The sequence below is a fragment of the Musa acuminata genome, chromosome BXJ1-4 (assembly GCF_036884655.1).
Source record: "Musa acuminata AAA Group cultivar baxijiao chromosome BXJ1-4, Cavendish_Baxijiao_AAA, whole genome shotgun sequence".
Classification (NCBI taxonomy): Eukaryota; Viridiplantae; Streptophyta; class Magnoliopsida; order Zingiberales; family Musaceae; genus Musa; species Musa acuminata.
Window position 1 is genome coordinate 19,955,340 of NC_088330.1, and position 22,161 is coordinate 19,977,500.

At 42.1% G+C, this 22,161-nt stretch overlaps 3 protein-coding genes and 1 long non-coding RNA gene across 4 annotated transcripts in view; 1 reads left to right on the forward strand and 3 right to left on the reverse strand.

The window, feature by feature from the left end:
* Window positions 1–11,193: 11,193 nt before the first annotated feature.
* On the forward strand, window positions 11,194–12,982 carry LOC135650108 (monooxygenase 2-like). Its single transcript, XM_065169258.1, has 6 exons — window positions 11,194–11,350; window positions 11,427–11,573; window positions 11,645–11,713; window positions 11,790–11,955; window positions 12,047–12,275; window positions 12,357–12,982. Exons 1-6 carry the CDS (start codon window positions 11,277–11,279, stop codon window positions 12,890–12,892), a joined length of 1,221 nt encoding a protein of 406 aa, XP_065025330.1. The 5' UTR covers window positions 11,194–11,276; the 3' UTR covers window positions 12,893–12,982.
* Window positions 12,983–13,080: 98 nt separating this feature from the next.
* On the reverse strand, window positions 13,081–15,461 carry LOC108951993 (uncharacterized). Its single transcript, XR_001976583.2, has 2 exons — window positions 15,379–15,461; window positions 13,081–13,571 (listed from the first exon to the last, which is right to left on the reverse strand). It is a non-coding gene; the product is annotated as an uncharacterized LOC108951993 (long non-coding RNA).
* A 700-nt stretch (window positions 15,462–16,161) lies between these two features.
* Window positions 16,162–17,743, reverse strand: LOC103974263 (peroxidase 64). The gene is made up of 4 exons (XM_009389044.3): window positions 17,497–17,743; window positions 17,217–17,405; window positions 16,969–17,131; window positions 16,162–16,735 (listed from the first exon to the last, which is right to left on the reverse strand). Exons 1-4 carry the CDS (start codon window positions 17,689–17,691, stop codon window positions 16,338–16,340), a joined length of 945 nt encoding a protein of 314 aa, XP_009387319.2. The 5' UTR covers window positions 17,692–17,743; the 3' UTR covers window positions 16,162–16,337.
* Window positions 17,744–19,071: 1,328 nt separating this feature from the next.
* LOC135650116 (chloroplast protein FOR GROWTH AND FERTILITY 2-like) overlaps window positions 19,072–22,161 on the reverse strand; it is a 3,845-nt gene continuing 755 nt past the window's right edge. The window contains exon 2 of the mRNA XM_065169272.1: window positions 19,072–20,179. Coding sequence (XP_065025344.1) covers window positions 19,376–20,179 — 804 coding nt within the window. The 3' untranslated portion in view covers window positions 19,072–19,375. The remainder of the gene's footprint in view (window positions 20,180–22,161) is intronic.

Consider the following 22,161-nt stretch of genomic DNA (forward strand, 5'->3'; position numbering starts at 1 on the left):
AATTGTTTTTTGATATAACCTCTTCCACTCATTATTTGTCATAGTTGTAGGTTTTGCACTATCCCCCTACAAAGGTTCATATAAATCTTTACAATACAAGAGATCTTTCATTCTTGATTTCAAATACAAAAATTATTTGTCATATATTATTGGCCTCCATGTTCAAATACAAAAATTAAATCACCACAACCCTGCTCTGATACCAGTTGATGGGATATAAAAAAAAATAACTTTTATATATGACCAAATACTTGTTGGGAAATCTTGGGGGCGACATCACATACGCAGCGGAAGAACAAGAAAACAAAATCCCCGATTCCCAAAGAGATGTTCATCGTCGTGCGAAGATTGGTGCGCAAAATCTGCGAAACTTAAAACTGCGTATAGAGTAGATTATGTTACCTAGGGAGATCGTATATCCCTGTTTCCTTGCAGATCCTTAGGAGAGGGTGAAGGAGGTCAAGCGTCCTCCTCTCTAGCGATGATCCACACAGCAGGGTTGCGACGACGCTCCTCAAAACTACAGGCCTGCTCTAAGGTGGAGAGGGAGAGGAGAATAGGAAAGGCAAGCAAAGGCTCTAGCCTATGAGGCTCTGAATCCCTCCTATTTATAGAGGTCCCTTGTCAAACCCTAATGGGTCCTCCCCCAGTGGGTATTGGATCTGCATCCAATAAGACAAGGGCTCCGTCGGATATCTCATATCAGAACCTCTACTCATCGCAATACCTACAATATGTGTGTGACCCTCTAGGCCCAATATCGAGCTGGCCGTAAGTCATACCTATCAGAACTCCTTCTAACTCAGTGAATTATTATCTCTGTAATAATTCACTCGACTCATCGACTACGGACGTACTAGACCACTACGCCATAGTCCCCAGATGATACAGGGGAATCCAATCCATTGGACCTGTCTGTCCTCAGTTACCGTGTACCTATAGTCCCTCATCCATCTAATATCCCAGAGACCGTATATCGAGCATGGTGTTGTCAGACCCATACAGTTTCTACTCGAGTCTCGCTCTAATCGGATTCTCCTGGAGAACTCTTTCTCTCTCAACCCGAATGACCCTGGCTAGGGATTTGTCTGAGCAAGAACACATGAGATATTCCTCTCATGACGCCGAGAGTGGATGATCCTCTATCGACACTCAATAGCCCTCGTAAGGTCGACTACCATTCCCAATGACCAGTTGTACTAGATCTGGGACAACCAAAACTATAAGTTTGGTATCAAAGAGTGGAGCACTCATACATGACATCCTTGGTGTCTCAAGTCTAAGGACCAGATACACCACTAGGACTACGGAATCGCTGTCTAACAATAAGGCATCATCAACCATCCAACATTCCGTAAGCGGATCAATCAGTGAACTCATTCTCCAATGAGCATTTGTATTGTATCCCTAGTGTCCCTACACGAGCAACTATGAGACCAGCTGCATCCATCATATAGACGGGTATACAACACACTAGTCTGTCCGGTTATCACGATGTCCCTCTCGAGTAACCTATGACCGGGATTATTTAGGATATGTGTTTAAAGGTGAATCGATCTCATTATCATGATCTCATCACGATCTGATTCCCATCGCACAAATCCAAGGACATCACAATATATATATGCATATATGCAATAGTTATAAAGTGATATATACCAAAAATGTAATAAGTAAAAAGATTTTGTATCAAGTCACACGTGCCATCACTCACGTGATTGGCTTGTTGGGCACCTATGACTAGCAATCTCCCACTTGACCTAAAGCCAATCACCTATGTGTCTGATCCCCATCAGACCCCTGTGACGCTCAAAGACAATCTGAGACAACGGCTTTGTTAGTGGATCTGCAATGTTATCTTCGGATGGAACTATTTCCACTACTACATCTCCTCGGGTTACGAGCTCTTTGATAAGCTGGAACTTCCTCAGAACACTTCTGATGAGACCCGGGTTCCCTTATTTGAGTAATTGCCCCAAAGTTGTCGCAATATAAGGAAGTCGGCTTCTCGCTATCCGGCATGACTCCCAAATCTGTGATGAACTTCTTCACCCAAACTCCCTCCTTTGCTGCATCTGATGCAGCAATGTACTCCGCCTCTGTTGTCGAGTCAGCAGTGGTATCTTGCTTGGAACTCTTCCAGCACATTGCTCCTCCATTCAAGGTGTAAACATACCCTGAATTCGACTTGCTATCATCGACATCAGACTGAAAACTTGAGTCAGTGTAGCCTTCAACCTTAAGGCTATTACCTCCATATACTAGTAAAAGATCCTTAGTCCTTCTCAAGTACTTAAGGATACACTTTACTGCTTTCCAGTGCTTCAAGCCTGAATCTGCCTGATACCTGCTCATGACACTCAGAGCATGCGCTATATCAAGCCTAGTACATAGCATGACATACATGATAGACCCTATTGCTGAGGCATAAGGTATCATATTCATGTTCGCCCTTTCTTTTGGAGTCTTTGGGGACATACTCGTAGAAAGCGATATCCCATGTCTCATCGGTATGAGACCTCTCTTGGAATTTTCCATGCCAAACCTTTTGACAATGGTTTCTATGTACCTGGACTAGGACAAGCCAAGCATCCTCTTGGATCTCTCTATAGATTCTAATCCCCAAGATATAGGATACTTCCCCTAAGTCCTTCGTGGAGAAGTGTCTAGATAACCAAGCCTTTACTGTGGATAGCATTCCTACGTCGTTCCCAATGATGAGGATGTCATCCACATATAACACCAAAAAGGTGATAGCACTCCTACTTACCTTCCTGTACACACAAGGCTCATCTTCGTTCTTAACGAAGTCATAAGATATGATTGCCTCATCAAATCTTATGTTCTAACTTCGGGAAGCTTGCTTTAGTCCATAAATGGATCTAAGCAACCTACACACCTTATCTGGGCAGTTCTTGGATATGAATCCCTTAGGTTGCATCATATACACCTCCTTCTTGAGGTTCTAATTGAGGAATGCGGTTTTCACATCCATCTGCCAGATCTCATAATCATAGTGTGCTGCAATAGCCAATAGAATTCTGATGGATTTTAGCATTGCTACGAGTGAGAAGGTTTCGTCGTAGTCAACACCTTGCCTTTGACGATACTCCTTAGCCACTAGCCTTGCTTTATAGGTCTCTACCTTTCCATCTACTCCGATCTTTTTCTTAAAGATCCACTTGCAACCGATAGGTACAATACCTTCGGGCGCATCAACTAGGTTCCAAACCTTATTGGAGTATATAGAATCCATCTCAGAATTCATGGCTTCTTGCCACTTCCCGGAGTCTATACTCATAATAGCCTCCTCGTAGGTTGAGGATCAATATCCTCAACATCCTCTCCTCTAATATGTCCCACATATCCTTCAGGAGGATGGGATACTCTATCAGACCTGCGTAAAGTTGAAACTTGTGTATTAGGTACCTGAACAGTCTCGGGCTATAGAGTGGTGCTTGAGCTTGGTTCTCCAACCTCGCTCAACTCTATCATTCTCCCACTGTCTCCGCCAAGAATGTGTTCCTTCTCAAGGAACACTGCTCTCTTAGTTACAAAGACCTTTTGGTCCTCGAGATGATAAAAATAATACACACAAGTTTCCTTGGGGTATCCCACAAATTTACATCACTCTGTCCTTGATTCTAACTTATCGGGGTTGTGTCTTTTAACGTGGGCAGGGCAGCCCCAAATCTTAACAACCTTAAGATCAGGCTTCTTCCCTTTCCATATCTCATATGGTGTAGACACTACCGACTTAGTTGGAACTCTGTTCAGAAGGTAAGCTGTGGTCTCTAGGGCATATCCCTAGAATAAGATGGGTAGGTCAGCGAAACTCATCATGGACTGTACCATGTCTAATAGCGTACGATTTCTCCTTTCAGAAACACCATTGAGCTGAGGTGTATAAGGAGGTGTCCATTGGGATAATATCCCATGGTCCTTGAGGAACTGAGTAAACTCTATACTTAAGTACTCATCTCCTCGATCTGATCGAAGAGTTTTGATACTCTTTCCAGTCTGGTTCTCCACCTCATTCTTATACTCTTTGAATTTCTCAAAGGCCTCGGACTTGTACTTCATTAAGTACACATATCCATACCTTGAGAAATCATCAGTAAATGTAATGAAGTAGGAGTAACCACCAATGGCATGAGTTGACATGGGTCCATATACATCACTATGTATGAGTTCCAACAGCTCAGTGGCTCTCTCTCCAGTTCCACTAAATGGAGAGTTGGTCGGTTTTCCACGAATGCAAGGCTCACAAGTTGCATATAACACATAGTCGAATGGATCTAAATATCCATCATTTAGCAACTTTTGAGTCATTCTTTCATGGATGTGACCTAGCCTACAATGCCACAGGTATGCACTGTTCATCTCATCTCGTTTCCTCTTAGACACTTACATTCATGATATGTGGAGTAGTGTCTTGCATAAACAAACCTTTATGCAATATTCCTCTCGTCAATCTCCCATCGGCTTTGCTAGAATTTACAATAAATTTTAGATGTGATAAGCAATACTGGTATCCAATACCAATGCACTATCACAAAAATCTGACAATTAGAGATTGATCATGAATGTATTTGAAGTTTCTCCAAGCTTCTATTTCGCCCTTTCTGCAAGGTACTCTTTGTAGTTCATCTTCCAGTGCCCATCTTTACCACAGTGGAAGCACTGGCCTTTGTCTTTTGCTGGGTCTTTCTTAGCAACCTTTGCTTTACCTAGTCTGCCCTTGCCCTTTCCCTTCTTAAGAGACCTTTCTGCTTTCCTTTTCTTTCTGGTCTCACCAGTATAGAGAACTGGCTTCTCTTTCTTAATAGTATTCTCTACCTCCCTCGACATATTGAGGAGCTCTAGGAGAGTCACCTCAAGCTTCTTCATATTAAAATTCATTATGAACTGTGAAAATGAATCTGGTAGGGACTAAAGCACAATGTCCACACACAAGTTATCCTCTAGGACCATTCCTAGACCTGTGAGTTTCTCTATCCACTCAATCATCTTTAGGACATGGTTCTGAACCGGTGTCCCCTCAGTCATCCTAACGCGGAAGAGGCTCTTGGATATCTCATATCGCTGAGTCCTTCCCTATTCCTCAAACAATTTATGGACATGTAGGAGAATGGATCTAGCATCCATCTTTTCATGTTGTCTCTGTAACTCAAGAGTCATAGAGCCCAACATATAGTACTGAGCAAGAGTGGAGTCATCAATGTACTTCACGTAGCGAGCGATCTCATCCTCGCTTGCCCCTTCTTCGGGCATAGGAATCACTGTATCAAGGACGTACACGATTTTCTCCGTTGTGAGAACAATTCTCAAGTTACGGAGCCAATCCGTATAATTTGGACCAGTGAGGCGGTTGACATCAAGTATACCACGTAAGGGATTCGAAAGCGACATTTTCTAAAAATAAAGATGCGGCAGAAATGAATAATATGCAGATTTTACAAGAAATAAACTATCAAGATATGGGCTTCTATCTTAATATGCTCCCACTATTTTACTAACGAGTCACGCGACACCCTCAGCACATGAAACGGAAGTCTCCGACAGACTTCTAGTGGGGATCAAGATCCAATCAGCGTCTTAGTGTAACCTCGAGGGACTCGACCAATCACACTAAGCCTAAAAGGTAGGCAACTCTTGCTGATTACAACTCCTTGTGATTCCTGTCCTATTCGGCCTCCGAATCACCATGGCCTCGAGGGACTCGACCAACCATGATGCTCGGATAAGTCAACACCTTCGTTACAAGATGAGTTTGATTTGATGATATACCCTCGAGGGACTCGACCAAGCATACCATGCCCTCAGGTCACCGGTGACATCTCTATGTCGTAAGCAAGATAGCGAATCGCGATATAGGTGAGTCTCGAGGGACTCGACCAACTCAACCTACACCGGGAATCAGTTCCTACTTATAACGATAGAAGGCTACGTGGGTCAATCTAATTGCCTCACGTTTACCGACTTAATATTATCGAGAGAGATGTTTCTATGATTTGGTCTCCTAATATGACATGTCACACATATACATATTTAATATATATCTACATCGCATGCAAATATATATACATATCTAGTATTTGTAAAAGCAATCACACCAGATGATCATGGACCACAACCTAATGTGATTAGGCTCGAGCCAGTAGGCCTAATCACTCACATCAAGAACTATGTGTGCAACGGTGCATCTCCATGCCCTGTGATCGTCCATCTCGTCCTCGTCGGTTCCGTCGACATCTTGATGCATCTTCATGCATCGCGATCATCCGTCTCGTGGGTCCCACTATCGCATCCACGCTCCCGCTGCGCCTCCTCATGTGATTACAACTTAATCATAGGCACGTAGGCCCGACAATAAACGAGAAATATAATGGAGGCTCGCAGACCTCAATAATATTAATTACAAGTACACACATCACACGGTCCATGATCATCCGTCCACACATCATACATCACATGTATAAATAATCATCATAATGTAGGACTACTAGATAATAATAAAAAATAATAATCAACTAAACTTTTTAATTAATTAATATTTTCTGAAATCAGGGACATGTAGGGAATTTCTCAATTCTTAAGGGTATTTTCATAATTTGGATAAAAGACAGAAACTTGAATTTCTCAAATTCACAGGGGCAAAACTATCTTTTTGCCCAAAACCCTAATTCCCTCTTACTGCTGCCGCCGCCGCCACCCTGCTGGTGACGGCCTGTGCGGCGGGGCGAGGGCGCTGCCCTCGCCTGCAGGCGGCACGCCCGCTAGCGACGCTGCCGCTGCAGGTGGGTGCCCCTGCGGGCGGTTCTGCTGGCGGGGCAACGCCGCAGGCGGTGCTGTCCCGCCGGGCGGCCGCCCCTGTGGAGGGGGGGGGGGGGGGGTTTCGCCCGCAGGAGCAGCGGCGCCAGGCGCCGCTGCCCTGCCGCGCCTCACCCTGCGGGAGAAGCGGCCGCAGGCGCCTCTGCCCGCGGGCTGCCAGCCCCGCCGGACGTAAGCCTGCTGCAAGCAGGCCGTCGGCCGGCTGCTGCAGACGCAGCCCCTATGCTGCCTGCCTACGGCTGCGTTGCACGCACGTAGATCAAGGGCAACAACTGTTATTGCCCTTTCTCGCTTGTGCATCAACGATTTTGACGTCAAAAGTTCTTCCTAAACACAACACACGCAGTTCAAAACCAATCATTTGCACGAACAACCTGGGGCTCTGATACCACTATTGGGAAATCTTGGGGGCGACATCACATGCGCAACAGAAGAAAAAGAAAACAAAATCCCCGATTCCCAAAGAGATGTTCGTCGTCGTGCGAAGATTAGTGCGCAAAATTCGTGAAACTTAAAACTACGTATAGAGTAGATTATGTTACCTAGGGAGATTGTATATTCCTGTTTCCTTGCAGATCCTTAGGAGAGGGTGAAGGAGGTCAAGCGTCCTCCTCTCTAGCGGTGATCCACACAACAGGGTTGCGATGACGCTCCTCAAAACTCCAGGCCTGCTCTAAGGTGGAGAGGGAGAGGAGAATAGGAAAGGCAAGCAAAGGCTCTAGCCTATGAGGCTCGGAATCCCTCCTATTTATAGAGGTCCCCTGTCAAACCCTAATGGGTCCTCACCTAGTGGGTATTGGATCTGCATCCAATAAGACAAGGGCTCCGTCGGATATCTCATATCAGAACCTCTACTCATCGCAATACCTACCATATGTGTGTGACCCTCTAGGCCCAATATCGAGCTGGCCGTGAGTCATACCTATCAGAACTCCTTCTAACTCAATGAATTATTATCTCTGTAATAATTCACTCGACTCATCGACTACGGATATACTAGGCCACTACGCCGTAGTCCCCAGACGATACAGGGGAATCCAATCCATTGGACTTGTCTGTCCTTAGTTTCCGTGTACCTATAGTCCCTCATCAATCTAATATCCCAAAGACCGTAGATCGAGTATGGTGCTGTCAGACCCATACGGTTTCTACTCGAGTCTCGCTCTAATCGGATTCTCCCGGAGAACTCTTTCTCTCTCAACCCGAATGACCCTGGCCAGGGATTTGTCTGAGCAAGAACACATGAGATATTCCTCTCATGACGCCGAGAGTGGATGATCCTCTATCGACACTCAATAGCCCTTGTAAGGTCGACTACCACTCCCAATGACCAGCTGTACTAGATCTGGGACAGCCAAACCTATAAGTCTGGTATCAAAGAGTGGAGCACTCATACAGGACATCCTTGGTGTCTCAAGTCTAAGGACCAGATACACCACTAGGACTACGGAATCGCTGTCTGACAATAAGGCATCATCAACCATCGAACATTCCGTAAGCGGATCAATCAGTGAACTCATTCTCCAATGAGCACTTGTACTGTATCCCTAGTGTCCCTACACGAGCAGCTATGGACCAGCTGCATCCATCATATGGACGGGTATACAACACACCAGTCTGTCCGGTTATCACGATGTCCCTCTCGAGTAACCTATGACCGGGATTATTTAGGATATGCGTTTAAAGATGAATCGATCTCATTATAGTGATCTCATCACGATCCGATTCTCATCGCACAAATCCAAGGACATCACAATATATATATATATATATATATATATATATATATATATATATATATATATATATATATATATATATATATATATATAATAGTTATAAAGTGATATATGCCAAAATGTAATAAGCAAAAAGATTCTGTATCAAGTCACACGTGCCATCACTCACATGATTGGCTTGTTGGGTACCTATGACTAGCAATACTAATAGGCCATAAAACACAACGAAATTAAATGGAACCATAATAAAATAGAACACTAAGATATACGTAGAAAACCCCTTCAATGTGAAGGGTAAAAACCTCGAGGCAAACTAGAGATAATTCATTATAATAATAATAAATATATAAATCTCAATCTCTTACCAAAAACCCTAGCAATAATCACAAGAGAATAACTGAGATATAAAGATCACATCACTGTACTCAATATCTAAATCCTCCATAATTCTTCCCAAGTAATCATAGCAAGAATCTATTGTAGATTTGATCTAATCTGAGATGAGAACACTGTTTAATGTTTGAGAACAGTCTCTCTGTATTGTTCTTGTTTTTTTCTCTTTTTTTCTCCTTGGATTTATGTCTTTTTCTCCTCCTTTTTACTGCTGCAAGGATCTCCTGCCCTCGTTGCTGCCCTATTTATGTCTCTTTCTACCTTTAAAACATAGTCAACCATATCACCCTAATATGAATTAGGGTTAAGTTAAGTGAGGAGGTGGGCTATGAGCTATTCAAGTTAAGTGATACTTGAATCTTGTAGAGCCTCCTAAAAAATGAAACCTCAACTTTAGTGGTCTTTATTGCATCTTATCTTTGTGTTGACATGATGCTAGTTCTTCAAGCAGGACATTTATCTCAGTTTCCAAGTAAAAACATTGTTGGACCATTTTTTTTCCTTTGTTTTTAATTAAGTGATTGCAGCAGATTTATCCTCCATATTTCATGCCAACATCCAACAGAAACTCAAAGTCAATCCGACGTTATTATGAGGTATTGCCAGGATGTCTTGTAAAACTTTCTAGATGTCCAAGATGGATGTGCTAGGGATGACTACTGTTAGGGGAAAAATTGGTAACGTCAGAGTCGATCCGACATTATTATGAGGTGTCGTCAGGATGTCTTGTAAAACTTTCTCGATGTCCAAGATAGATACGCTCACGGGCTCCGAGGATGACTATTGTTAGGGAAAAAATTGGTAACGTCAAAGTCGATTCGATATTATTATGAGATATCGTCAAGATGTCTTGTGAAACTTTCTCGATGTCCAAGATGAATGCGTTCACGGGCTTCGAGGATGACTACTATTAGGGGAAAAATTGATAACGTTAGAGTCGATCCGATATTATTCTAAGGTGTCATCAGGATGTCTTGTGAAACTTTCTCGATGTCCAAGATGAATGTGCTCGTGGGCTTTGAGTGTGATTTACACAAAGATCGAGGTCGAATATGGATTTCTTGATATAGTCTTTTCGACCCTCAAATTAGTCTCAAGATGAATGAGTGAAAATAGTAAAAAAAAATCTAACCTTCGTTATCACGTTGAAAATAACATTTTATATTAGGTAAAAGGAGAAAAATATTCTATAAAATATTTATCGAGAGGACAATCCATGATATTTATTGCGTGAGAGTAGGCAATTTATAATCTATCTTTTTTTTTTTGGGACAACAAAAGGGTAGTTCTTATCTTTCTTCTATCAACTACATGATTCTAAGGTAGGTCGTATCTTTGTTATCTCAATCAGTCAATTAACTGAACTTGTCACCTTACTTTCCAACATTGTTATAGAAATTGTCACCTTGCTCTTCATCATTGTCATTGGATCAATCATGGTCCAGTAAACCTTAAATTATACCTAAATTGTATCAATTATTAGAACTGGCACATAAGGTCACTCCAAATGAAGCGACAGATGGAAAGCGATTTCTGTTTCAATTAAAAATTTTAATTCTAATTTATTATTATTATTGTTATTATTATTATTATTATTATTATTATTATTATTGTTGTTGTTGTTGTTGTTGTTGTTGCAAACTTTTTATTCATTTTAATGCTGCCCACATCACAACATCCACCTATCTATATATATATATATATATATATATATATATATATATATATAATGATAACAGACGGACAATTATAATAAGTCTTCAAAATATTTATTCAGACAATTTAGTGGTTAGTGTACTGTTGATGTAATGAATACAATTTAATCTTACAAATATAACAAACATTTTGACATTTCCTTGTTCAATGGTGATCCTACTTGCTTATGGTGTGCAACATCAAAATCAAAATTTTTTTTTTTTACTCTCTACTTAATTGCTCACTTAATTTTGACTTAATCCCGACACCATTGACAAACTGTGACGCACGAAGCGCCACGAACCGTCACCAACTACCCGCCTTCGATTCTTCTCCTCGATCGCGACATCCATAGCCGCCACACGCTATTGGATCAGTGTCTCGCTGTTGCTCTCGCCATCATCCAAAGCTCGGCCTGCTGCTGATGATTCATCCCTGGAGCTGCCCAAATGAACCACTCAATGTTTTGGCCAGACTTGGCGGCTATGCCCGCATCTCTTTGTCGGCACGGCAGATTCGTCTGCCACCGTCAGCACTGACCTCACACCTCCCTTCTATTTATCTCCTCCCCGGGCTCCTCCTTCTCTGCATCACCATTGCCTGATACAAACGAGAATGGAGGCCGTGGAGGGCATCGTCATCGTCGGCGCCGGGCTGGCGGGGCTCGCGGCGGCCGTGGGACTGCACAGGTACCGATCGACGTCGAACACCTTAATGGAGTCAGGATGAGCACTAGCTGATCGATGAAATGCCCTTCCGATGCAGGCTCGGGGTGCGCTGTCTGGTGTTGGAGTCATCCGATACCTTGCGGGCTGCTGGCTTCGCCCTCTCGACGTGGGCCAACGCGTGGAGAGCGCTGGACGCTCTCGGCGTCGGAGACACGCTCCGGAAGCAGCACGTCCGGCTCGAAGCGTAAGCGACGAACACGAGCGTCCATAATCTTCGCAGATGTGATTGGCTTCACAGGCATTTGGCCTTTGCAGGTTGGTCTCTTTCTCTGCGTCTTCTGGGTCAATCACGTCGACATTAGCAATCAAGGAATCAAAGAAACGGTGACCGAAACCTCCAAAAATCTTCTTCTTTCCTTATGCTCGAGAGCTGGTTCTAATTCTTCTCTCTTCCAAGTAGTGGGGATGACGAGGTTCGTTGCGTCAGAAGAAACCTACTGGTCGAAGCCCTAGCCAAGGAGCTTCCACAAGGTACCATCAGGTACTCGTCCAAGGTGGTCTCCATGGAGGACGCAGGTCGATTCAAGCTCCTCCACTTGGCAGATGGATCCACGCTCAAAGCCAAGGTACGGACGATCTTTTATGTGCATCACCTGAGAAAGAGCAATCGGAGAGGGAGATCAGTTTCCGCACCATTGGTTTGCATGGTTTCTGCAGGTCTTGATCGGCTGCGATGGGATCAACTCCACTGTAGCCAAATGGCTAGGCCTCAAGGAGCCGACCTTCTCCGGGCGCTACGCAGCAAGAGGCTTTGCCGTGTTTGAAGAGGGGCACGGATTCAAGCCGGAGTTTGCGCAGTACTTCGGGAGAGGCTATCGAGCAGGGTTGTTGCCCTGCGATGACAACAGCATGTACTGGTTCTTCACATGGGCTGCCGGAGCAAATGGTGTGACTTCCTCCACTGCCCGCTTGCATGTTTGGATTTCTTTTATATATATATATATATATTATGATTATTTGTTTGCAGACGAAGAATGGAACAAAGATGTTATTAAGGTGAAGGAATTTGTACTGAGCAAGCTGAAGAGCGAAAAGGTTCCTCAAGAGGTCTTACAGGTAATAGAGAGGAGCGAGCTGAGCAGCCTAGCGTCCGCTCACTTGAGATACAGATCCCCGTTCAACCTGCTGTGGGGTGACATCAGCAGAGGGAACGTCTGCGTGACCGGGGACGCGTTCCATCCCATGACTCCCGACCTCGGCCAAGGCGGCTGCTCGGCGCTGGAAGACGGAGTTGTTCTGGCCAAGTGCTTAGGCGAAGCTCTCATCGGCGGACGGGAGGGAGGCGGAGAAGAAGACGAAGGCAGCAGGGTCGAGGCAGCACTGAAGAAGTATGCCGACGCCAGGAGATGGAGGGGCTTTGAGCTTGTCGCCACTGGTTATGTGGTAGGGATCGTCCAACAAGGCGGCAGCTGGGCCGCCCGTCTCCTGAGAGACCAAGTTTTGGCTGGTGCATTGACAAAGAAGTATATGAGTGTGGCTGACTTCGATTGTGGCAAACTATGAAATCATTGTAATCTTCTGTTAAAGGTAATCGAGAGTTGTGTGTAGCCAATGCAACGAAATAATATTGCTATCAGCAGTGCTTTTGTTTTATGATCGAAGGATCTCTTGTTCCGTGACAGAATGTGTGTTTAACAATAATATATAAACCTACTGATAGATAGATAAATAGATAGATAGATAGATAGATAGACATGAAGAGAGAGAATTCATTCTCCAGTAATTGCACAATACAAAATCATTGCCATACCACATAAAAAAACCATACTCTACATCAGGCTCTGTTTTTGCAAAAAAAAAAAAAAAAGCAATAGTACGGTGTATTTGGCACACAAAGATTTCATCATGTATCTTAACCAACATTTAGGAATTATTTCCTAAATGTTCTGTGAAATGAGAATTGGAGCTGGGTGCCAATTTGCATGAAACAAAACCATAAATAAATACACTGTTGATGGAAAGAAGAAGAAGTTAAGAGATTTGCGTAGCTGTTCAAATTGGTGGGAAAATTTTAGCTAGTGTTGACTTGAATTGATGGGACAAGAATGTTCCTGGATCTTCTCAGATAAGATGGCATTGTTTGCAAGTGAACCGATCGAGCAGCCTCCAATGTTGGCCTCGCAAGCTTTACGAATGTAATGACTGTGTCCGCAGGAGTGGCCCTCGATGACGTCTTCCAATGCTACATCAGTAATATATAAACTCAGATAAGCAACAAGAATATCGATAAAAACCAATCTCATGCTAATGTGTTTCTCACGAAACCATAACAGGACATATTCTGTGAAACTGACAACGTTCTGGCACTTCAAAAGAAACACAAGTGAAATAATTTTGAGAACTGCAGTACTACCAAAGGTGGTCATCGACAGCAACATGTAGAAGCAAGGCAAAGTGCAAATATGAAACCGACTCGAAGGGCACGAGAATAGCCAAAGCACAAAAGTATGAATTTACTACAGTACACAGTGAAATCTAGTTGTGGCAGGATCAAGTTGTTTTCCAGTAGCCACAGTTCAAATTTTTACATATTAGATACTGTGCTTTGGGTCATCTGAATTCAACCATAGAATTCAAGGCATTATGAGAAAAAGAGATTGTTATGGCTATAGACATGAGAGGGGGCCAAACTTATTATTGAATTGTTTGCCCTTATCATGGGTTCCTTCTTAACATGGATTTCAAGTACAGCAGGTAAGTGTTCTCATCGTATGGTAATGTGTATAACTCGCTTCAACTGTTGTAATCTGCATGACTCTTCGTTGAAGCATGGCTTAGCATTGAGAACTGATCCCTACGGTGAAACTAGGACTTGGAGGATGCTGGAAGCCAATAAATCCCAGACCTTATTTTACTTGCTTGTCCATGTATTTAGCAAACCTTCTCATCTACATATGAATTGGGATTTATATGAATGCCAATAGAACAATACTATGCTACCTGTTTGTCCTTTTTACACAAAGACCGCTAGTCTAGTCCAATACAAATCCTATAGATAGCAAAAAGAAGAGCTGGAAAAACTACTAATGTTATTAATACAGGTATTGTCCAATTGAAAGTGCACAGAGACTAATAGTTAGTATGGGAGAAACCACAATCTTACTTATCTGATTAACTTCAATAAAACAATAAAAAGAATTCTTCCATGAGACTGTTGATATTTGTCCAAGGCAACATCTTAGAAGAAACACTTGTAGCCTCAATAGCTAGAATTGAAGAAAAAACATTTCTAAAGAATTCAAAGGCCATCAATGACTATGGAGATTCTTCCATGTAACTTTCTTTTGTATATTACAGACAAAATCGATAAGCGAACTCAAACAGATGTAAGAAGCTTGTACCAGTAGAAGCCAGCATCTGTACAACCTAATTGAATGCTTGAAGCTTAAGATGATCAGATGCATTCTTGATATTGGTAAAAAAAGAGCCAGCTTTTCAATTGATCCTTTATTAAGATCAGAAATCACCAAGTGCCTTAGTAGTCACAGAATTCACCAAAGCAAAAAAATTTAAAGTACCCACTATTAAGATCAAAAACCTAACTTTTACAATCACCAGACTGACGAAGCATTTGATCGGCCCTAAAAGAACACAGTACGGAGAGGTAACGATGAGAAAACCCTAACTCAAACAAATAGAAATCTCATACGAGTTGTCTACAAAGATACCAAACTAAGCACCGGAACTCTCCCCAGTATCTAATCATGTTGGATTCAAGCCCAAATGAAAGAAAGACGATATAATCAAGATGCAAGGTTTGCGCAAGAACCTCCAACCAAAATAGAATGCACAAAGAACAATCCGCCGAAGGTCTTCTCTTGCTCCCCTTTCCTTTCATGAGGAAGGAGCACGAATTTACCTCCATTTGGTTCAGTGTTTGATTGTCGATTGGTGAGATAAAGGTTCGAGGAAGCGGGCATGTTGTCAGTGTTAATCTACAAAGGCAAACGCATGAATGGAGGACTTAAGAAAGGAGAAAGGATTCGAACCTGGATGGCTTTGGTGTAGGGGCCGATCGCCCGGCGTCGTCGAAGAGACGGCGATGGCGGTAGAGGCACAGTCTCTCGATTTAACGTCGATTTGTTTCAGCGGTTCGGTCCGAGTGATAAACAAAAAAAGCAGATCAGACCGGCCGGTCGAACCGCAAATTCGGAAATCCAACGTTGAACCGTTTGAACCTTTAAATATACCCTCAATTCTAGAAGAAAAATCTTATTATACATGTCATTCTCATCCTCTATTTATGTTTATTATGAAATAGTAATTTTATCTTATATATTTTATATTCGTATAATATTATATTATAATAAAAACATTAAATTTAAATCATATTTATCTCTGATCTAATTCTAATAAGTTGCTTTTTTTTTTTATAGGAAGATATATGTTTAAATTAAACTCCTCTTTTTTTGGGGCATAATTAGCGTTAAACTACTTCAAGCTTCACATTCTAGCATATATCAAGAATTTTCTATACAATTAAGCGGTCTTTTTTTCTTTTTCATCCAAACATGACAGGAAAATGGTAATTTTTTATTATTTATAGTGGTCATATAATAATAATAATAATAATTATTATTATTATTATTATTATTATTATTATTATTATTATTATTATTATTATACTACAAAAGATAAGTTATGAAAGTGAGATTCGAGTTTAAAATCTTAGGATAATTTTTTATTATTATTATTATTATTTACTAGCTAATCTAGTGCACATTTGATGAACATGTTGTAAATTTACATTAGCTAATGAGGAATACATCATCTCCACTTAACATTGTCACTCTATTAGATATTTATTTGGAAGGAGACAGTTCAGCTATCTTTATTCCATCCTTGCATGCACACACACACAAAGGAGAGGATGACAGCCTAAAAGAAATAATGCACCCACCATCTCTACCCGTTCCATTATACCTAACTCTAGCTAAAGAACGAACCTTCACTGATTAACCACCCTGCAGTCCTTCCTCACTTCCTGCCCACCTTGAATGCTTCCCATTCTGATCATGGACTTGACAAAAGCCTCGAAGAACTCTTCTCGTGAAGCAGCAAACTTGGATGCCAGTTGTTTGGTCTTGGGGTGGGTCAAAAGAGCTTCGTCGGAAGAGAACAGTCCCTTCCCTTGGATGAGCAGCTTGTAGTAGGCGTTGTCGAACACTGTGGTGGTGGAATCCATGGCTGATCCTGCGTTCTTTACCTTGTTGTGAGCCGGGCACACCTTCCTCAGCCTCGCCGCGAAGTCGGAGTTCATCGACGGATCCACGTCGTGGGTCGCGTCGAAGTTGTGGATCCGATTCTGGAAGGAGGAGCAGTGAGCAAACCCTAAAGTGTGGCCACCTGCACCATGCAGATACAACAAGGTCAGAAGGTAGTGGTGATCTTGGTAATGTCAGTGACACAGAGCCTCTTGTGGATTAGTTAATGAAGAGACCAGACCAATAATCGAAGAGGATACCAATCGAAGGCTCTATGATGGCCTTTCTTGCACTTGGCTGACATGATACGCTTGCTATATCTGTTTGTTTTCTTCTTTGGTGACAGATAGAGTTGATTTTTTGCTGCATTATTACCTGTTAGTGCTACAAGATCCTTTGTGGAGAGTCCCCTCTGTGAGAAGATCTGCTTCAGCTGGGAGAAGTCCAAGGTTGGAGCTGGAAGCTGTGTTGACTCACTGGCCTTGGAAACCCTTCCATCTTTCCTCCCCTTTGGAACCTCCCACTTGGGTCCTCCTGACTGCAACCCATAGCATACCAGGATCAATATCACAGGCATTCGATCAGTTGTTGGGGTGAACACCTGCTACGTATTGTGTGCTCACCAGGGCCACTGCATCTCTGGCAGCCAGTGCCAATATATCAGCACAAGAAACCACACCAGGGCACAACTTCTCCACAGCTTTCTTGGCATTGTCTATGACATAGAATGCATGCAGTGAGATGTTGGGTGGCCCATCCTTCTCCGCAGTGTTGTTCCCCTTGGAGTTCAACAGCACTGAGGCATCACAACCCTACAAGAAACAGAGAGTGCAGCCACAGTTGGCCATTATCATTCATGCCCTTCGAACGATGGACACAGGGGAAGGAGGGGAGATCATGCACCCGAACGAAGCAATCATGGAAATGCATCCGAAGCAACGCTGCAGGAACAGTGTTGTCATTGGCCGTCGCTCGCTTCACGGCCTCCATCACGGCCACCTCCGCCTGCGGGCAAGTCTCGGCGTAGTAATCCACGCTGAGTGCATCACCCAGACGAAGAAGGGAGAAGATGAAGAGTGAGGCGACGAGTGAAGCCATCGTTTGCTGCTATCTCCTACACTTTTTCCTTTGACGATAAAAAGGATGAGGAGGAGTGGAGTATATATACACACTGAAGACTGAAGAGTATCCACCACCAAAGAGCTGTTAATATTGGATGATAAAGGTGGTTTAATTTAAGTGTTGGGTGAGCGAGGACAATGATTATGGAGTCGTGTTCTTGAAGGTTCCTTCACATGCCATATACACACACTCGTCTCTTTCTCATCACAAAGGTTTGGAGGACTTTAAGAGATTAATTATAGGTCATTTGCAACGACACATCCTTTAGAGACTTACGAAATTGACCTCTCCTTGAACAACTTGAACTCTGAAGCAGCCAGACAACATAAAAGATCAGGACATGTAAGGTAAGTGATCTTTGGATTGCCTGTTGGAATTGAAGTGCTTGTTGGGACCAAGGATTGAGACCCAGGAACCAATTGTTACCTTGAGAAACCACTGGAACACAATGAAACAGTCCAAGGTATATCGTCTCTTTTACTGTTTTACTGTGATCATGAACAAAGCTAAATGATATCAGTAAATATATATAGAGGAAAAGAAGAATGGCATGAGCTGAGCTAGAAGACAATGGTGGGTGGCGTTGAACTATCAATTGGGGATTGGTTAGAGAGCTTTATGGGCACATAATATTCCTCCTCCAGCCTTGTTATCAACCCACACTACATAAAGCTATCGACGTGATGGGAGGATGGGGCTCAAAAGTTGGAGTAGGAGAGTGGCGAGAACCAACTACATTGTCGTCACACCTTTCCTTCATCACCAGTGATGAGGCAGTAGTCGTCAAAAGAGATCAAGTATCCGACAATGAAGAGCGGCTAAGTTTAATGGTGTTAGGCAACAGAAAAATTAGGTGCCAAAAGTAAAGTGTTAATGTAAAGATCAAGTAGGATGAAAATGATTGACGATTGACGTACTAGGAGCGTCACTTTCTCCATGTCACCGTGTTTGTATCCTAGCATGGATCATATGTTGTTTTCGTGAGGGATCGTTGGGTACGTGCATGCAGTCGATGTGTTTAGGTATATATGCATGACTTTGGAACCACGACAGGACGACGGTAATTGATCCCTCTTGGCTCATATTTTTTTAGTATTGTCGCGTTTGGAAGAGTGAACATATAATTGTTCTAATAAGCTTAATAGGCTCAAAAATAAAAGAGACCATATAATTGTTCTAAAAAGCTCAATAGGCTCGAAATAAAACAAATAAAATAAAAAATATAGACTGCTGGCATCATAATACACACGTAGAAATCCTCAGCTGTCTAAAAATCCACGTGATTTGGCAATCACTAGTGTAAGATACGATCAAATAAGCAAAGCTAGATTGATGGCAAAAATTATTAACTTGACATGATTCAAAGTCATGATTACTGAAGTACGATCGATCATTCGGTCATGATTACTTGTCAAAGTAGAACAAAAGCGAATAACTAAATCTGTAAAGGCTTGAAATTTCCAAGACTAGGATAAAAGCAAAAATAACCTTGGACTAGGGCAGACTTGACCATGGTTAACATTATGAGCTAAAAGGTAGAAAGTTCAACTCAAAAAATTTAACTGTGATGCTGGTGACTTGCATGGCGAAAGCCGGTTCTTAGAAAGGCTGTGCTGTAGAGATTTAAGGATGCCAAGAACAATGTTAGTCGAGGCGAAGCTCAATACAGGCTGAAGCCAAAGAACTGGCTAATTAGAATAGCAAGTCCCATGGATATTGCTACGAGTGAAGCAGCCCAAGTTAGTTTCTCTGTGATCCTAGGAACCCTTTCTTTCAGTGCTTCTGTGCATGTTCCGATGAATACCGTGTAACTCCCCATTGCAAACACGGTGCCGACGAGAAACATGCATAAGAAAGCGGCGCCAGCCACGCGTGATGGAAGCGCCAGCGCTGGCAAGATCATCATGAGTGCATCGGGCTGTAGACCGTGCACAATGCCGGTGGCAAAAGTTGCGAATCCAATCTGTTTCTTCCCACTGGAGCTGGCATCTAACGGCTCCGCAAGGCACTCCCCGTTATCTAGAGCAACACAGGGAGTAGGCACCTCGGATGCCTCCCTGATTCCAAGAGCACCTATGATGAGCAGAGTAAAACCGACAACTCTGGTTCCCCATGTGCGGATGATCTCAATGTGTAGACGATCTTTGAGCGTGAGAAACAGCAAACCAAAAATCACTTGACCAGCATCGTGGCCACATCCCCAAAGGGCTCCAACTATAGCGCTCTCTATCCTTGATCTTCCAATGGATAATGGAGCTAAGGCAGCAAGATGGTCAGGGCCAGATAACGTGTGCAAGCAACCAGCAAAAAAGCCAGTCCAAGCACTAGTTAACAACTCAGTTCTAATAAGTTGTCCAGCCGGTTTGGCAGCAGATTGCACTGTCGCAAAAGAGGGTTGTGCCAGAATCGGATGGATTATTGCCATTACAATTGCTGAAAGGACAATTACAGCAGAGCGAGCAACCTGAAAAGTTACCAAATGCAAAGTTATGAAAGAAACTTAACATTGAAGATGGAAAAAGCTGTGTTTAGTATAAAAGGTTGCTCAATGGAACTCCATGTTCACCAAAAAACCTGGTGAAAAAATATTGTTGGTATTTTAATGGATGGTGTGTCACCTTTAAATCATAATCATAAGAAATCAACAATCACACTAAGAGCATTCTCAAAACAAGGTACCTGTATCATCTAGAAAATGAAAAGGGTAGCATAGTCAAGTATTGAAATTTCTTCTAGGGCAAGTATGTCCAGAGTTAAGCATGCCAACCACAGCTCTAAAAGCATCAATTTCATTCTGACTCAAACATTAATTCTCAAACAGATCCATCAATTTGCAACCTCAACTGAAAATGATAAACTTTGCAGTCCAGTTGAACTACCATAAATGTTGCCTTGTTAGCCTAGTTATACTGGAAATGAGCTAATGCTATCTAAAAATGCAAAACAAGGAAATAAAACCAAAATTATTAGCCAAACACCTAAACTTACAACGATAGTTGTGCAGATAGACACAAAGACAAAAACAAAAACTCAAATGCAAAGATTCACAAAGCATTTACAACTTGCTAATCATGGAGCTTCTATTTTGGAAGATTGGTCACAGTAACCAATCTTCATTGCCTAAAAGAAACAAAGGCAAAGAAAAAAAAAAAAAGGAACCTACAGTTGCTCCTGAATCTCCTTCATTTTCCTCCTAATGATTCTCAAAATCTATTATTATCGTGCTATAGTTTACTTCTAATGGCAACTTATTCTTGGAAACATTTTTCTGTGACCGCTTGCCTAAGGCTACAATATGAAGGTTTCAAACACAACAATGCCCCAAAAGAGCATGAAGGAGTCAATTTGAGATAGAATGAGCAGTTGATCCAACGTGGACAAATTGAAGCAACAGCGGGCATCATAACACCAAAGACAAAACAACCGACATCTCGTCCGATGATAACTGTAATAAGTATTTGCACTTCAAAAATTTTATGAATCAACCAACAATTGCAGACTTGAAGAAATACAGTAAGAGTAACAAGGGAATACAAATAGCAGTTACGTTTCATATTTTTTCTTAACTTATAAAGTTGTTTACTATGCATGCAGCAAAAACATTATGAATGTATCTTTAGAAGTGGCAACACAAACTTTGAAGAGAATAGATTGCAAATAAAATATGGATGTATAACATCTCCATAGACAATGTAAACCAACTACTGATGATCTTCAGACTTGAGTACCCACAATTAGTACTGGTCTTTAAACTTTTATGAAAATGATTATAAATACAGGCAGAGTAATTATATCAAGAAACGTCAAATAAAAGAAAGATGGAAGATGAGTAACTCGATCTAAAGAAAATATGAGATGCATAAAATGGATAGTTGCTGCACAAGAGATTATAAATTCAGTTTGAAAACAAGGCTGTGGATTAAATGTTACACATAACATGTCTAAAATTTGTCACCAATATAATAGCACATGGACAATCTTATCCTACCACAGATTCCAACTTTCTAGGAGACCAAGCTTCCCTCGAGCATCGGGTGAACAAATGAAAAGCAAGTTAAAAGCAAAAGAGGAAAGAAGCTCATATGCGCATGCTCAAGGTCAGAAATCCAGAGAAGAAAATTCACAGTTATTTTGGAAATGCAGATCCTTACCACAGTGCACAAGTCAGTTTTAGCCATTTCATTTTTGCTTAAGGTCTCTCTCCTAACTTAAATTGCTTAAGATCCGTTGTAACTAAAATCTACCCATTTACTTCACAACATTAACCTCCCAGGCGTATCTGCTAAAATAATAAAGCAAGAAAGTATTCCGAAATTTATATCTTAATATTCACCCAAGTATGCTCTCTGCACATCTGAGTCACAAGTAAAAAGGAACCAAATGCGCTTATACGTGCCTTTCAATCCCCAGAAACGCATTGCATTTTAAAATCCTGTAGTAGACCTA

Bases quoted from the DNA above. Each gene is read 5' to 3' on its own strand.
- LOC103974263 (XM_009389044.3), bottom strand. From the start codon at position 17,691: ATGGCTTCACTCGTCGCCTCACTCTTCATCTTCTCCCTTCTTCGTCTG. The intron at 17,132-17,216 runs GTGAGCACACAA...TATGGGTTGCAG, and splicing joins CCAGAGATGCAGTGGCCCTG to TCAGGAGGACCCAAGTGGGA. The intron at 16,736-16,968 runs GTAATAATGCAG...TGCATGGTGCAG, and splicing joins GGATCTTGTAGCACTAACAG to GTGGCCACACTTTAGGGTTT.
- LOC135650108 (XM_065169258.1), top strand. From the start codon at position 11,277: ATGGAGGCCGTGGAGGGCATCGTCATCGTCGGCGCCGGGCTGGCGGGG. The intron at 11,956-12,046 runs GTACGGACGATC...TGGTTTCTGCAG, and splicing joins GATCCACGCTCAAAGCCAAG to GTCTTGATCGGCTGCGATGG. The intron at 12,276-12,356 runs GTGTGACTTCCT...ATTTGTTTGCAG, and splicing joins ATGGGCTGCCGGAGCAAATG to ACGAAGAATGGAACAAAGAT.